The 18515-nt window shown below is 35.2% G+C and overlaps 1 protein-coding gene across 1 annotated transcript in view; it reads left to right on the top strand.

Moving 5' to 3' along the window:
* The window catches only part of TLL1 (tolloid like 1), a 263160-nt gene that overhangs the window by 163452 nt on the left and 81193 nt on the right, over positions 1-18515 (top strand). Inside the window, exons 11-12 of the mRNA XM_001365880.4 lie at positions 15131-15233; positions 17381-17497. Of these exons, the coding sequence (XP_001365917.1) occupies positions 15131-15233; positions 17381-17497 (220 nt within the window). The remainder of the gene's footprint in view (positions 1-15130; positions 15234-17380; positions 17498-18515) is intronic.

An 18515-nucleotide genomic window follows, 5' to 3' on the forward strand; every position in this document is an offset into this window, starting at 1 on the left:
AATGCATCTAGTTTATCCCCATTGCAGATGATATTAGCTGTTGGTTTTAGATATATACTGTTTATTATTTTTAGGAATGACCCTTCTATTCCTATGCTTTCTAGTGTTTTTAATAGGAATGGGTGTTGTATTTTATCAAAGGCTTTTTCTGCATCTATTGAGATAATCATGTGGTTCTTGCTAGTTTGCTTGTTGATGTGGTCAATTATGTGGATGGTTTTCCTAATGTTGAACCAGCCCTGCATCCCTGGTATGAATCCTACTTGATCATGGTGAATGATCCTTCTGATCACTTGCTGGAGTCTTTTTGCTAGTATCCTATTTAAAATTTTTGCATCTATATTCATTAGGGAGATTGGTCTATAGTTTTCTTTCTCTGTTTTTGACCTGCCTGGTTTTGGAATCAGTACCATGTTTGTGTCGTAAAAGGAGTTTGGTAGAACTCCCTCTTTGCTTATTATGTCAAATAGTTTGTATAGTATTGGGGTTAACTGTTCTCTGAATGTTTGATAGAATTCACAGGTGAATCCATCAGGCCCTGGGGATTTTTTCTTAGGAAGTTCTTTGATGGCTTGATGGATTTCAATTTCTGATATGGGATTATTTAAGAATTCTATTTCCTCTTCTGTTAGTCTAGGCAGTTTGTATTTTTGTATATATTCATCCATTTCTCCTAAATTGGTATATTTATTGCCATATAATTGGGCAAAGTAATTTCTAATGATTGCCTTAATTTCCTCCTCATTGGAGGTGCTGTCCCCCTTTTCATCTTTAATGCTGTGAATTTGCTTTTCTTCCTTCCTTTTTTTAATTAGATTGACCAGTACTTTGTCTATTTTGTTTGTTTTTTCAAAGTACCAGCTTCTTGTCTTATTTATTAAATCAATAGTTCTATCACTTTCGATTTTATTAATTTCTCCCTTAATTTTTAGGATTTCTAATTTGGTTTTCTGCTGGGGGTTTTTAATTTGATCGCTTTCGAGTTTTTTCAATTGCATTTCCAATTGATTGATCTCTGCTCTCCCTTGTTTGTTAATATGAGCTTTCAGGGATATGAATTTGCCTCTGATTACCGCTTTGGCTGCATCCCAAAAGGTTTGAAAGGATGTTTCGCCATTGTCATTTTCCTTGATGAAATTATTAATTGTTTCTATGATTTCTTCTTTAGCTAAACGGTTTTGGAGTATCATATTGTTTAATTTCCAATTGGTTTTAGATTTGGTTTTCCATGTACCATTACTAATCATTATTTTTATTGCCTTGTGATCTGAGAAGGCTGCATTCATTATTTCTGCTTTTTTGCATTTGTGTGCTATGTTTCTGTGACCTAATGTATGGTCAATTTTTGTGAATGTGCCATGTGGTGCTGAGAAGAAGGTGTATTCCTTTTTATCCCTATTTATTTTTCTCCATATGTCTATTAATTCTAATTTTTCTAAGATTTCATTCACTTCTTTTACCTCTTTCTTATTTATTTTTTGATTTGATTTATCTAAATTTGATAATGGTTGGTTTAAGTCTCCCACTAGTATGGTTTTATTGTCTATTTCTTCCTTCAATTCTCCTAGTTTCTCCATTAGAAATTTGGGTGCTATATTATTTGGTGCATACATGTTGATTAATGATATTTCCTCATTGTCTAGAGTCCCTTTTAACAAAATATAATTACCTTCCCTATCCCTTTTGATCAGGTCTATTTTTGCATTGGCTTTATCAGATATCATGATTACCACTCCTGCCTTCTTTCTATCAGTTGAGGCCCAGAAGGTCTTACTCCATCCTTTAATTCTGACCTTGTGGGTGTCAACCCGCCTCATGTGTGTTTCTTGAAGACAACATATGGTAGGGTTTTGGATTCTAATCCATTCTGCTATTCGTCTACGTTTTATGGGTGAGTTCATCCCATTCACGTTCAAAGTTATGATTGTCATTTGTGGACTCCCTGGCATTTTGATTGCCTTCCCTAATTCTAACCTTTTCTTCTTCGGCTCTACCTTTTAGTCCAGTGATTTACTTTGAATCAGTCCCCCTTGTCCCCTCCCTTGATGTTTCCCTTTTTAGTCCCTCCCTTTTTGTTCCCTGCCCCTCCCCCCTCTCTTTCCCTCCCTTTTTGTTCTCCCTCTCCCCCTCCCCCCCTTGGTTTTCCCTTCTCCTTACCCTTGTTGGGTAAGATAGAATTCAAGATCCCAATGGATCTGGATGTTTTTCCCTCTCAGAGTTGATTTCCCTGAGATTGAGGTTTAAGTAAACCCCCCCCCCCTCTCTTCCTCTCCTTCTTATAGGAGTTTTCTTCCCCTCCCCTTCCCCTGTGAATCTTTGTGTGAGAACCATTATTCTATTTGGTCTTTCTTTACCCCCTATTTATACATTACATTTTCCCCACATATTAGTATACATAGGTTGATATAAATGTAGTCCTTATAGAAGAGAGTTTGAGTAAAAGAAGATAACATTTTTCCCCTTTCCTTAATATTTACCTTTTCAGGTATTCCTTGCTCTTTGATTTTCGGTATCAAACTTTCCACAGAGCTCTGGTCTTTTCTTTGCAAAAAGTTGGAAGTCTTCTATTTTGTTGAATGCCCATACTTTCCCTTGGAAGTATATAGTCAGTTTTGCTGGGTAGCTGATTCTTGGTTGGAGACCCAGCTCTCTTGCCTTTCTGAAGATCATGTTCCATGCCTTACGATCATTCAGCGTAGAACTTGCAAGGTCTTGTGTGACCCTGATTGGCATTCCTTTATATCTAAATTGTCTTTTTCTGGCTTCCTGTAGGATTTTTTCTTTTGTTTGATAGCTTTGGAATTTGGCAATTACATTCCTGGGAGTTGTCTTTTGGGGGTTTAGTGTAGAAGGTGTTCTGTGAGCTCTGTCAGTGGCTGTATTGCCCCCTTGTTCTAGAATCTCTGGGCAATTTTCTTTGATTATATCTTGTATCACCATGTCCAGTTTGGTGTTTATTTCTGGCTTTTCTGGGAGTCCAATTATTCTTAAATTTTCTCTTCTCCCCCTGTTTTCCAGATCTATCACCTTGTCGGTGAGATATTTTATGTTCTCTTCTAATTTCTTGGTGTTTTGGCTTTGCTTTATTAGTTCTTGCTTTAAAGCCTGGTTTTCTTTTACAGTTTGGTCAAACTGGTTTTGTAGATGCGTGAATTTCTTTTGCATCATTTCCCACTTTTCCTCCCAGAGGGCTTCCATCTTTTTGGTCCTTTCTGATTCAAATTCTTCATGGGTTTGTGGAGAGTTTCTATTTCCTTTGGAAGATTTTGGAGAATTTTCTTGTATATCTTCTATCTGCTCTGTATTTTGTATTTTGGCTCCATAGAATGTGTCCAGAGTCGCCCCTTTCTTCTTATTTTTCTTGGTATTTTGGGGCTTCTGTGCTTCTGTGGAGTTTGTCATCTCTGAACGTGGAGGATTGGCTTTTCTTGTCTTTGTCTGGTGATCAGAGGCTTTAGTCCTGGGCAGATGTTGGTTCTATGAGCGTTCCCTGGGTTAAACTGAATATGCCTCACTGGAACTGGAATGGAAGGGTCGGACCACGAGGCCACACTCTTCCCCTGGCTCGATTTCCGGAAGTTGCCTTCAGAATCCCTGGCCGTGAGGCTGTTTCGTCGGCCTGCGGGGGGATGGGCTGCCGCTTCCCCAAGCTCGGAGAGCACAGACTTTCACTGAGACTTGGATAGCAGGATCCAGCCCGTGAGGCTGTCTTGCCCGCCCTGAGGGTTGCTGTTGTTTTGACCAGCTCTTTGCAGCGGAGGCCCCAGGCAGTAACTTTCACCCGGACTGGGACTTGGGTAGAAGACCCTGAGGGTTGTTGTTCCTCAGACCCTGCTCTCTGAGCCCGGCGCGGCTGCCGCTTCCGGGAGCTTTGGACTCTGCGCTCCTACCCCTGAGGTCCGAGGGATCTCGGGTTCTGGCTTTTAAGGGGAGCCGTACCTTTTGAACCGGGTCCAGGTCCAGGAGGAGGGTTCCCAGGGTCTGTGCTGTTGATCGTTTTGAATTTCGGCGCCTTAGGAGCTTCTAGTTTGAGATCGGTCGGGAAGGGTTTTCCGGAGATCTGAACTTCAGCTTTCTCTAAGCCGCCATCTTAACCGGAAGTCTCCAGGCGTATATTTTCTAAATAAGTTGATTGTGTAAAACCAGTGTAATTTCTTTAAAAAAAAAACCTTTTGCTTTTTGGGGGCTCCTTGTAAAGTCTTTAAAAATAAGAAAATGTGACTTTAGCTTATTTGATCTATGTACATCTCTATTTCCTTATACTTCATCTTTAAAGTGGGACAATTAAGTGTAGGGATTGCTGCCCACAGAAGCTTCAAGGTGGGTTGAATGAATCAGCAGTCAAATGTCAGTGATTTTGTGGAAGAGGTTTTTATGTAGGGGAAATTCTATGGCATCCCTAATGAAGGATTAGGCCAGAAATCAGTTTCACCCACAGAGAGTTTCTTCCATAGGCAGCACAATATAGCCTGGGATTTGAAGAGAACTGTATTTTTATTATTCTATTTGTATTTGCCTCACCAGCTCTGGGATATGAGCAAATCACTTCATTTGAGTTATTATGAACCAGAATGAATCGTTGACCTCTCTTGTCCTCATTTTCCTCTTTGTACAATGAGGAGGGTAGATTAAACAATCTCTAAATTTCCTACCAGCTATAAAATTTTTTTAAGTTCATTGGAGGATTTCTAGGTATAGCTACTAAGAATCATCCTTTCTGCCAACCATTCCCGAGGAAACCTAAGCTTTTTGTGGGGGAAAGTGAGAGGACTTAAAAATCATTTTAAAAAGTTTATTTGTTTGCCTTAATATTGGCAGAAGGACTCTGGTTAGACCTGTACTTACCACATGCAGTCCTTAGGAAGAATAATGAAATGGCTGTAAAGCAAAACTATAAATATAATATTCTGCATTCTGGGAATCAAGTAGTAATACATATAATTCAAAATAGCAGCTAGTCCAAAGACTATGTTTAGTTTAGAGAAAGAATTTCCAAATTTTGTGAAAATAGGAAGGGGGAGAGCAGCAATAGGTTTGTATTTTTAATATTTAAAAATATTTGGTGTCCCTAGAGCATGCAGAATGTCTTAGAGCACCCTGGTTAAGAGCAGAAAACCAGATTAGGATTTATCATTTGCCTTGGAATAGTCACAGAGGGAATAATTAAAAATTCATCATAATACTAAAGAAAGTCTATCAACAAAATATTTGGAGTAATTCTGAGTAGTCTAAAATTCTAAAGAAATTCCATGAAATTAGTAATATTAGTGTACAAATTGAAAAAAAGTAGGTATATGTTAATTACGGTCATTGTTACAAAATATAATGGAAAATGTGATGTGATATGACAGTTTTTTTACTCAGTCTTATTGATGATATATTCTCTGTGGTGGTACAGATAATTCATTTATGCCTTACCTTCCCATGAAACTCTTGATTATATATTCCTACAGATTTTACACTGGAGAATTCATCTCACCTCTTTGAGAGGAAGGGTTTTCCTTAAAAAAAACTTTTAATCTTATATAGATACTAATGGACCTTATAGCATGTCTACTTTCATAGATTTTTTCTTCTCTTTGTATAATGGAATAACCAAATCTCATTATCTCTGATGACCCATTTTCAGTTATTTTTGCTCTGTGATCTTTCCCAGTACCATAATGTCACGGAAAGAACACTGGATTTGTAGCCAGAAAATGTCAACTTTAGTTCTATCATTTTGACATTGAATCTCTGAATCTGTGTCTCTATCTATAAATGGAAGATATAATGCCTTTCCTAATACCCTCCCTTCCTCCTTTTTTTTACTCCTTTCTTTCTCTTCCTTTCTCTCTTTCTTCCCTCATCCTCATGTTGGTTGTTAGAATCAGATGTGATCATGGAAATGAAAGTGACTTTTGAACTGTAAATACATAAGATCAGACTGGCAGATAAAAATGTGAACCATTTTGAAAATTATTTTTGTGATCAACATTAATCATCAAATGAAAAGCATTGTTTAAATACCTATTATATGCCAGGCAATGTGTCTTAAGAACTTTTCAGAGTGTTGGTCTTGAGAAATAAATTTAGGGAGTATGTGCAGTAAAATTGATGAACTAATATAAGCTCATAAGAGCAAGAAAATATCAGCAAAAATGGTGAACATTTTTAGTTATATTATCATTTCTCCTTCAACCTTGCTTATTAACCTTTAGTCTTATGTAAAATAATATTCATTTCTCACTTATCTTAGATTTTTTTCCATCTCTTTCTGTACCAAAATAGATTTGAAGATCTTTCAAACAGCAAAAAACCAAGTTATCTTATATTCTCTGTTCTTTAGTTCTTTTATGGCTACTAATCATTATGATTGATGACAAGTGGAGTTGAAGTGGGATAGTAGGAGTGACAAATGGGCTCCAGTGATTTATAGTTTCAAATTTATGGTTTGTTTTTCTTAAACTATCTTATGTAGGAAAGGTTAGTTGGATGAGAGCTTGTGGTTTATGGTCTATTATTTTCCCCCTGGTATTAAAAAAGCCCCACAATGATACTATTTCATTTAAGAGACAAATAAACAAAATATCCTTTGGGTTTTAGAATTTCATGTATTACTTTTATTTTCACCTTTTTTTCTCTCAGTTTTTTTTGCCCATCTTTCCTGTTTTGATACTCATACTCTTTCTCCTTTGCTATTACTCTCATCCTTGCTGATTGTTCTTACTTTCCATATCGGATGTGATAACTTCTCTTATTTTAAGTAATATCCACCTTATATCTCTTAACTCTACATTTCCATTTCTTTTGACCTGTATCTTTCCCTAAACACCCACACTTAATTCTACTCTACCTCTCCACCCTCCTCTTTCTTCTCCTATCCTTCTGTTAATACCAAATTCATTTAGTCTTTTATTCAGATCTTATTTTACCTAAATGTATATTAGGAAGGTATGCTAAGAAATGTTAAAGACTATACTACTGTATTATAATCCTTTTATGATTGAAATTGTTGGTAATGAATTATTTCCTTATTATAAATTATTTTACATGAAATTATTTCTACAAATAATATACTAGAAGATAAAATTCACCTTTTTTACCCCTTTGCCTTTGGTTAGTTCACCCAGGGTAGGGGAAGCATAATTCATAGTAAATAGGATGCAAGACCTGTTTTGTAACAGTCACAGTAGCACTAGCTGCTAGATGTGACAGGTGGGAGGCCAGAAGTAGCCCTTCTCCCTGTCTTTACATTTTGATACCTCAGGAGGACTTGTATGGTCAAGTTCCTTAACCATTCCTGTTGCCTTCCCCTGGATGTCTTCCCCACTTTCAATATTCCTCTTTTCTTTAACTTGGTATGCACACTAAAATTTTTCCTCCAGGATATGTGACTTGACTGGGACAGAATACAATGAGACTTGCATTTCTCTTTTTCAGGAAGTTGTGTCTTTCTTAACACAACTCTTAGTTTGTTATTTTTTTCTTTTTTCTATTCACTTCCATATTATTCTCTTGACTCATAGTGAGTCTGCAGTTTATTACCAAATATTTTTTCAGACAAATACCCTTTCTCAACATGCTTCCTCTAAATGTTTGGCATTATCTGATACTTGTGACATTGAATTTCTGAACCATGTGTAAGTTCTTCCATTTCTCCCTACTAACATTCATCTTATTAGATCTAGCTGTGTTCCACCTGGAACCTTGACTGTCTCTCAGTCTGTTTTCTGCCATTACCCAGAGGTTTAATGGCTTGCTCATCCTTACCCTATGCTTGATAGAGACATTTAATGTGGAGCTTTCTGATGCAAAGGTTTCTATGTACTGCTTCAACCTGCTTTTCAATTTTTAGTTACCATTTATTTTCATTATATATATATCATAATATGTTGCATAACAATAATTTAATTCATATATTTGTTATAACTACAAAATGAATTATAATAAATATGCTTATCCAAGATAAATATTTACATCAACTATAGACAAAAATCTATGTCTCATTCACTTTCCATATCTTTAAGTCCTTAATAAATACTTCAGAGAAGGGTAGCTGGGTATATATCAGTGACTGGAGAGCCATGTCCAGAGATAGGAGGTCCTGAGTTCAAATATGGCCTTATATACTTTCTAACTGTATGATCTTGGGCAAGTCTTGAGCCTAACTGCCTAGTCCTTCCTGCTCTTGGACCTTAGAACTAATACATACAATCTATTCTAAGACAGAAGGGTGTTTTTTCAGATAGATAAATAAATATTGTGGACTTATTTCAGGAGTATGCATTCTTTGAAACCCAGGAATTACTTAAAGTGTATTATATGTTTCCCAATGTAACTAAAGTTCATATCTTCCCTTATTCTTTTTTCAACTTTTAATTTCTTTTGGGAACTTAATTTAGGTTACCAGAAGCATAATTCTTTTTTAATTCAAAGATATTGTATTTTCTCAATGACATGCAATAACAAGTTCCCACATATATTTTCTGGAATTATAAGATTAAAATTGTCTCCATTCTACCCTCACCTCCCCACCAAGAAATAGTAAGTAATGTGGTCAGTATTATATGTCTTTATCATGCACAACATACTTCCATATTGGTCATTGTTGTAAGCAATTACTCATATAAAACCAAAACCCTCAAATCAACTCATGTAGAAGATAGTACGCTTGGATATGCATCTGACTTTTTTCTCTGGAGGTAGATAACATCCTTTGTCATAAGTCCTTCTGAATTGTCCCAGATCATCATATTGCTGTGAGTAGTTAAGTCTTTTGCAGTTGAACGTTATACAATATTGCTGTTATTGTGTATGACATTCTGGTTTTGCTCATTTAATTCTGGTTCAGTTCATGTAGATCTTTTCAACTTTTTATGAAGTCATCCTGCTTATCATTTCTTATAGCACAATAGCATTTCATCACCATCATCTGCCACAATTTATTCAACCATTCCTCAATTGGTGAGCATCCCATCAATTTCCAATATTTTGCCACCACAAAAAGAGTTTCTGTACATTTTGTGTGTGGGGGGGCAAGTAGGTCCTTTTCCTTTTTTATTATCTCTTTCCCATATAGACTCATTAGTAGAGTTTTATAGCCCTTGGGGCATAATTCAAAATTGCATTCCATAATGGTTGGGTCAGTTCCCAACTCCACCAACAATGCATTAGTGTCTAAATTTTGCCACATCCTCTTCTTTTTCTGACATATTGGCCATTCTGATATGTGTGTGACAGTACCTCATTTCTCTAATCAAGAGTGATTTGGAACATTTTCTCATATGATTATTGATAGCTTTGATTTCTTCTGAAAACTGCTCATTCATAGTCTTTGACCATTTGTTAATTCAGAAATAGCAACAACAATATTTTTCAAATACTGTATTTCTTTGTTTGATCTGGACCTATGATTATACTTATGTTGCAAAATCATGATGAGGAACATCCTGCCGACTTTGAAGGTTACAATCCAAATAGAGTTGTCTAAGGGAGGGAGATGTGCAAAGTGGATAGAAAAATAATAATTCCTTTTATTTCTATATTTGGAAATTTTCATACTACTCTTACATACATTAATTATTTCATTTCACCTATATTTTATGATTTGCAATACCTGTGAGGTAGGCCAAACAGGTTGTGGCCCCTTAGTTATAGATGGGGAAACTGAGGCTTAGAGAGATCAGGCAGTATGACCAGTGTCATAGCTATTAAAAAGGCTGGAATCCAGGTCTTCAGACACATAGTACATTCATTGTTCATTTATTATTTTTAGTAATGGAAACATATTTTCACATTTTTAGAACTATGAAATTCTAGAACAAAGATTACTTAGTATCAATCCCTAATATTACAAATAGTGAAAGAGAAGCTAAGAAATGTCAAATGATCTGCTAAAGGCTTCTATTAGTGGAAAAGCTAAGCAAAAGAACCAAAGTACCCTGAATCTTGGTCCAAAATGATTTTGTTTTTCTGAAGCTACCCTCTTCTTTAAGCAATTTTAATGCAAAGAGTCAACTAAAAACATTCATTTTGCATGTCTGTATGTTTGTGTAGCTTTTGTGCATGTGTAAAGTGTGTCTTTTGTATCGTAGGGAATATGAGGGCCTAGTGCATTACTTTCAATTGTCCTTATGGTAGCACTATTGAATTTGCTTGGGTAGACAAATATCATCTTGATGATGCTGGCTGAGGCTGATCGATTATTTTTCCTCTGGAGACCTGCAACCATTCTGTCCCCTTGAGCTGTTGATTTGCTTTGTCTCTAGGACTTTTTAGTTCTGCCGAATTGCAAAATGAGGTCTTAATATGTTTAGTGATGCCTGGGCATCTTTGGGTCCACTTAACAGAGGGATGCAGCAAGTACAAGTCCTGATATGCTGGTTTTTGAAAATTCCTGTGCATTGCAAGAAAATAGGACAACAAAATTGCATTTTGTTGCAGATAGAAAATTTCAGTCAAGTTTCAAGTAAAGTATAATTAGTCAAGTAAACTATATTTGACTTTTAAGCTGATGTAGATTATTTGATAAAATTTTAAATGGCACTCATAAGCAATACTATTCTATGATTTTCCTCTTTTTCTTATCTTTTTTGCTCTTGGATGAAAAATAATGTATCATTAGAAAAAAGAATTATTTGTATTCAATATGCCAAATAATTAGACAGCAAATATTTTTCAAGTAATTTTGATTTGTACTGCAAATAGAAACTTAGTCAAAGAATGAAGATTAAAATTTTTGCAACCAATGCAATGTTTTGACTTAGGAAAGCCTCGCTGTTACATTTTCTGCTTTGAAAGGATCCTGTGTGTTGTATTAAAATCAGGCCAGTTTTCTTCTTCCACCCATGCATGACATTTAAAATAGAAAAGAAAAAAATCCAAGATGAAAACCTTTTTTCTTTAGAATTACTTCCCTCCCTCCCTTTTTTTTTATTTTTTTGGCATTTCAAGAAATTAAGTTTTAACTGTTCCACAGCTGTCTCATTATATATTTCTTCAGTGTCTGATGAATGCCAAAGACAAAATTGGGTACTGTTTACCTGATTTTAACGTGAATAAGAGAGAATTCACATTTCGCTTTTTTTGTGTAAGAGAAACAAGAATTTCAGCATATAAAAATGGTGATCTGTCCCAGGAAGAAAGTTTGGGCTCTTTGACTTTTCAGCATTCTGGCTTCTCCCTCTGCTCTGATAAAAGAGGACTTCCAGCAGACACAGCTGGTACTATAGTGACTAGTGGGAGTCAGTACTTGCAGTGTGAAAATTAAATTAGTGCACAGAAGCAATGTTCCTCCTTCTCTGAATATTTTAATTTATGTGAGTCAAGCAAAACAAACCAGAAATGGTTCTCAGCTTAAAGCCCATGAATAATTTGATACTGCATTGCATTCATAGAGTCCCTAGGGAGGTGTAGGAAAGTGTCCACCAATGGGGAAAGACTGCTTAGGGGCCGCTCTTTTCTTGTTAGTATTTGTAAAATTGAGGTTGCATGAAAGATGAATTGTTGAGCATGCAGGATTAGAAAAACAAGAAGTTTTATTGAAGGGAAGACAAAGAACTTTTGTGGATACTTTCCTGTTGAATATTTTGTAAAATACTTGGCTTTCTAATGTTCAAAATCAAGTTTATGGTACAGAGAAAAAATGGGGAAAATTTCATATGAACTAGGAATTGAAAATGTTAAGAAATTTCACTTTCTAAGATAGGACCTTGCAAAATCTGTTACTTGAGAAAATTGAACTGTAAATAACAAGTGGTGTAAAATACCAACTGCCTCATGTTCTAATTCTTGATCGTTCATCTTCCAAACAGAGGTGCTAAATTTAGGAGTACCCCCTTTTCCTTTTGACCAGCTTACTCTTTTGTAGATTTCTTTTGTTAATTTCTTGGAAATCTTCAGCGGAGAAATTAATTGGTTAAAAATATTTCTTGTGTTGCAGTGTAGGGATGACAGCAAGAAAGGAAGGAAGGAATAAACACGCATTTATTCACCACCTGTTATGTACTAGGCAATGTGCTAAGTACTTTACAAATATTATTTCATTTAATCTTTGTGAGAATCTTTGGAGGTAGATCCTATCTTCATTTTACCCTCGAGGAAACTGAAGCTGGCAGAGGTTAAGCTACTTGCTCTGAGTCACATTCGAAATTGAATTTGAACTTAGGTCTTCCAAACTCCAGGCCTGGCATCCAGTTTACTGTACCACCCATCGGCCTAGAAGAAGCTCCTACTTGTAGTCTCAAAGTCCACACAGTCATTTAGTATCCAAAAAGAGCTTTTTGTTTTTAGATCTGCTATTAGTTCAGCTTTGAGTAATATTTATAAAACACAGAATTTCCAAGCTGGAAAGGAACAATCTGACTTATCCCCCAAAAGAATGGTCATTGGAACATATCAGAAGAGTAATAATTCAGACTCCTCTTTTACATCCAGAGAGGAAAAAATCTACTATCTCCCTAATTTGCTTTTTCACATTCCACTTATTGCTTTTAGTTCTACCTTTTGGCACCAAAGAGAACAAGTCTCATTTATTGATCAAGAGTATTCATAGCATTTTTATGTCAATTTAAAGTTTACAAAGGCTTTACATATTTCATCTAATTTGATCAAAACAGTTGTAGGAGATAGGTGCTATTATTATCCCCATCTTGCTAATGGAGGAAACTGAGGCAGAGAGAGGCTTAAGTGACTTGCCCAGGCTCACATGGCTACTTAAATATTTGAGCCTTAATTAACATTCAAGTCCTCCTGACTATTCCATATGACAGTCCTTCTAAACCTTAAATATAGCTAACACACTGTACCTCCTTCCTGCTTACTTATTACTTCTGCCTGTGTCCCCTTGTCCCCATTCCTACAAGCCTGAGTCTTCCCTTCTCCAAGGTAAACAACTCTACTTCCTTGAATTGATCTTGAGTGGATACTGACTGGAGTCCCTTCATCATATTGCTTGTTCTCTGACAAAGTCCATGCTTGAACCTAGGACTTGAGATGTGACCTGAGCATGATAGAATAGAGTGGGAATGTCAGATCCTTGGTTCTAAAAGCATTGCTTCTAATTCACTCTAAAATCCTCTAGATTTTTTGACTGTTGAGTCAGCCAAACCTAGTGTTGACTTAGATTGAACATGTATTTTTCAATAAATGGAGTTCTGACCATAATCCACACCATTCTATACTTAACAAAGTTGCCTTTTTAAAACCTAAATGTAAGACTTTATTCTTAGGGAAAGACACTGGAACTCTGATTTCATTGTTATTGGGACTTCCAAAGTAAGGAAACTCCCTCTATCAATGCAGCTCAATAACTTCTTTGCAACCTAGAGAACTGACTAAAATTTTGAAGATTAAATGGTTAATTTAGTCATTAATCTTTGATAAAGTTTCACGTAACCAGTATGTGTCAGATCTGGAACTTGAACTCAATTCTATCCACATTTCTATCCATTTTTCTGGTATTGATTCTTTCATTATTTTTCAACCTTCCTGATCTTATCTATTTCTTCTTTTGTCTGGGTGTCTCTATACTGTGATGAAATAATCACTTCTATCTCTATTGTTTTTATTTAAATACTTTGTTGTATTTCCTCTTCCTAATTCTTGGATTTCATAACAGGGATAGACCTTCTTAATTCACAGTACTACCTATTCCTATTTTTATCTATCCTGTTTCTTTTGAATACAATGTACTAATTGATTACCATAATTCTAGTCATGAATTTTATCACACTATATATCAGTGATACCTATTATATACCTATTAGATTAGATTTGCCTCCTTTAGTTAGGACCTCTATTTCCTCTTACTAATTAACTGAATTTTGATACCCATAAAATTGCCTATCATATGCTATTCTCCATTCTGAAAGAGTTAAGTTATTCAGATAGTCTAACCAAGAAATAGTATATTTTTAATTATAAGATTTCATTATATATATATATATACACACACACACACATATTTACATGTGTATATATTTGGGTTCATAGATACTTCAATTGGTATTTTATGGAACCTTTTGAGTGTTGATAATAAATATGATACAGTGAATTAGTTATTTTTTCACATTGACAACATTGAAGTCCTTAGAAAGAGATTGATCACTAATGACAAAGAAAAAAATCTCCTTTTGAATATTGTTGTAAATTACTGTAAGAGAATTCTCAGCAGTTCCTTGCTTTGGTTAAACATCCTTATAAGATATCTACCAAAAAGAACCAGCAATGGTGCAGTAATTGAAAAAAATATATAAAATTTCAAATTGAATGCTCATACTGTTTATAAGCAGAAAATATGTAATATTTAGAAATGAAATGGCTAATATATAATATGCTGATTCAATTATAGTTTCTCAGATGGTTTTAAAGCTGACTTTGGACTGAGCCATTGCAAAACATAAATGATATGTCTTTTTCTCTGTTGGATGGCAAATAAGTATCATCTTTGAAAATGTTATTGAGTTAATGCTATTTAATGTGACCCTGTGAATATAATTTATAGATATAAAAGACAGAATTGGATCTGAATCATAGGGCACATCCGAATTTAATATGGAAATACTTTTGCCCCAAAATATACTATTGGGCAACTTTTCATTTTGAATTTAGAGGGATAGATTCTGATAGCAAAGTCAAACAGATCCAGATTTTACTATTGCTTCTCAATGACTCTATATGCATTTGCTTAGACATCTCTTGAAGGAAAAACCTGGAGAGGGAGCTCACCTAGAACCACAACTATTTCATTTGAACTTTGGTTTGAGGTGTTGATTGTTAAGTAGTATTGCTAGTACATCACCAAGAAACCAACATAATAAAAAGAATTGTTGGTGGAGCTGCTTGATGTTTTGGTGGATTGAGAGCCAGACAGGAGTTCTTGGGTTCAAATGTGGCCTCAGACCTTTCCTAGCTGTGTGACCCTGGGCAAGTCAACTTAGACCCCACAATTGCCTGTCCCTTATCATTTCTCTGCCTTAGAACCAATACATGATATTGATTCTAAAAAGGAAGATAAAGTTTAAAAAAAAAAGAAAAACATTGCAGATGAGTTTCTTTTAGCTGGACTCATCTGTTAGGGAAGGGGAAAAGGTCATTTTCTTTTAAATATTGAACTGAAACATGACTGCATTTCCTTTTTATTTTGCAGATTGTCTTAAACTTTACCACGATGGACCTCTACAAGAGTAGTTTGTGCTGGTATGATTACATTGAAGTCCGAGATGGATATTGGAGAAAATCACCTTTGCTAGGTAAGAGATTCTCTATTAACTGAGTTGTCTACCATTACTTCCTGTCCTGAATAAAATGCACTTGTAATATATTATATTAAAGCACAACAGTTGTATTTTGCATCAGTAGCATTTTTCTTTCTTTCTTATAAAGTACAAATGCTCAGGAAATATAGTTTAACAGATTTTCCTCTCCATGGAGCAATAAGTTATAAAGCAGATGCTTCAGGATGAGAATGCCAAACCAGGAGAGCTCCACAACTCTTGAAGCTACAGGAACTATTTTTTGAAACCCTTACCTTTTGTCTTAGTATCAATTCTAAGTAAGAAGATCAGTAACAGCTAGGCTCTAGAGTTAAGTGATTTACCCAGGATTCCACAGTTAGGATGCTTTAGAGGCTAGATTTTAATCCAGGTCTTCTAGACTCTAGACCTGAGGCTCTATCCTTTGTTTTATCAAGATGTCCATAAAGTAACTACTTCTTGAAAGGATTGTGTGAATGAATCTGTGTGTCTGTCCAGCTTTAAACCAACACCCGTCATAGTTTTGATGACAGAACTGGGTTAGTGGTTTCTTTGTCAGTTAATCACTATGAGGCACAAGTTTCCTGAGTGGATTATTGGGTTAAATCACTATCTTAAATGTTGACATCCTTAATTTAGTGCCTCCATGAATTATTGGAAGCTGAGATCAAACATTTTCAATTTGTACCACCTGGTGTTGTCCTGTCTTGGCTCAAATGAAGCTCTTTCCATTGCCAACTTTTAGACCACAGACCACACCATTAACTTGCATGAAGTAAGCTGTCTTACAGTTGTCTCCAGTTGAATGTAAGAGAGAGCAAAAGTGAGTTTGTTTGCAGCTATTGTGTGCCAAGAATTTTAAGAGAGCTTACTTTACTTTTTTTTAAATGAAAGAACATGTTCAGTTGCATGTCCCCAAATTTATTTTATTTTTTATTTTGGAGGAGTGGGTCTAGAGCTGTGATTCACATTGGCATAGGAAACTCACTCAACCAATGCAAATCAGTATTTGCTCTCTAATTTATGATTTTGTGGAGATTAAATTACCTAAAAGGAGATGGGCATTAGACATTAGTTAAGTGTCATAAGCACAACTTGAACCTACCTCTTCCCACCTCAAAGGTTAGCTGTTTACCCATTATACTGCACTACTTTGAAAATCCTTTTTTTTTTTTCTGTGTGACTGAGTTTTGTGTAATGCTGCCATGTGAAAATGGTACCATCTTTGGGGAAAACAACAGATATACAAGGAAGTAGTTTAGGGATTTTTTAAACATTTAATAATTAAAAAAAAAAGAAAAGAGCCTAATACTGAAGTGTAAGACAAAGTAGGGCAAGGAAAACATCATCCAAAAAGCGAAATGTTTACCTTCACAAGGTAAATTACTTTTTCCAAAGATATTATTACATCTTCAGGGAACCTAGCAATTACCTATCCAGGGAAGTGATTTGCCAGTCTTCTCTCTCCCTTTCCTTCCTCCTCATATGCCATACATACCAAAAAGAAGATGTTTATCTTGATTCCTCTTGACAAAATATGGCTTAAGACTTTAAAGGAAAATAAACTACTATAAAGTGATTTTGAATTGATTAAATTTTTGATATATGGCAATGGCATATGTTTAGGAATTTGCATGATAATTGAAAATAGTTTGCCTTTGCAATGGATATAATTCTTTTTTAGTTCAATTTTTATTTTATTTTCATTTCTTTCTCATAGTTACATGATTCTTGTTGTCTTCCTCACCGTTTCACTGCCCCTCCTGGAATTGACAAACATTTACATTGGGTTTTACACATATATTATCACTCAAAACTCATTTCTGTATTATTCATTTTTGTAATAGAACAATCTTATAAAACCAAACTCCCAAATCATATATTCATATAAGCGTGATAAATTGTATGTTTTCTTTTGGCTTTCTACTCCCACGGTTCTTTCTCTAGTTGTGGATAGCATTCTTTCCCAAAAGTCCCTCAGAGTTGTCCTGGATCACAATGATGTAATTCTTGTTCTTTATTCTTAATAGACATGATTAAAAACAGTTCATCAACTTAGTGAAGTATGAGTAAAACAAAGTTGAAGACTTTTAGAGCAGAAGACCACAAATCAGCAATCCCCCATTGACTTTTGTTTCTTTTAGGCAGATTCTGTGGTGACAAAGTGCCTGAAGTCCTCACATCTACTGACAGCAGGATGTGGATTGAGTTTCGAAGCAGCAGTAATTGGGTAGGAAAAGGTTTTGCAGCTGTTTATGAAGGCAAGTCACAAGGAGTCTTAGAGATGACTTCATCGTTTGCATGAACCTGCTAATAAAAAATGTCTTTTTTTTCCCACTGTGCTAGCAAAGCATTTGTTACTATTATTTGAAATCAAGAGCCAATCCTAGAGCCAGGTTAACATGAGGGAAAGACAGTATAAAAAACCCTAACATTTTTAAATGATAAGAATGAAGTAATGTAAAGATTGCCTTTTCTAATATCTGTGACCTTAAAAATGAACATGAATCAGTCTGGAAATTTTCCCCAAATGACATAGCACTTCTGAAATGGCATTTATTCCAGTTCTCACACATTAAAATCCCTCTGCGGTGTTAGCAAAATATAAGGAAATTGCTATTTTCCTTTAGTCTGGTTTGGTTGGATCTGTTTGCTTATTCCTCTAGTGAGGCCTTCTATCTCTTGTAGGAAATGCTGGAGGGGGAAAAAAAGAATCTTGGATATGTCTAGGTGATGCTTTGTTTAAATAATGGAAGGGGCTTATGAAATGCTTTGTTCTATACTTTTTGAAACAATAAACTGGTACTACATTTCCTGGCTTTGAAAAACAGTCTTTCTCTTGCCAGAGGAAGAATAAAAACCTTCCTTTTCTATTTAAAATGAATCTGGTTTTGCTTTTGCTACCACAGTAGTTTAAGTAATTCAGAAGAGAGTTAGCAGTTTTATTTTTCCCCTTAAAACTTTTATGTAAGTGGAGGCCCTTTTGTTTTAAAGATTAGTTGTTGAGCAGTGAATTGCTTGGTTATAGTCTACAGATGTTTATCAAATGACCATAAGTTTCTTGCCAGAGACTCAATGTTTGCTATAAAGATTACATTTCTTCCATGTTACTTGGGTTCAATACAGCATGAAGAAGAGTTTGGAGATCACAGAAAATATTCTTAGATAATAAATTTATAAAATATCCTTTTTTCAACCTTTTCATCCCAAATCATAAATATATTTTTAAAATGTTTAAAAGGCATTGCTGGAGAAAGAGTATGGTGGGATGAGTAGAGG

This window comes from Monodelphis domestica, chromosome 6 (assembly GCF_027887165.1).
Source record: "Monodelphis domestica isolate mMonDom1 chromosome 6, mMonDom1.pri, whole genome shotgun sequence".
In the NCBI taxonomy this organism is placed as follows: domain Eukaryota; kingdom Metazoa; phylum Chordata; class Mammalia; order Didelphimorphia; family Didelphidae; genus Monodelphis; species Monodelphis domestica.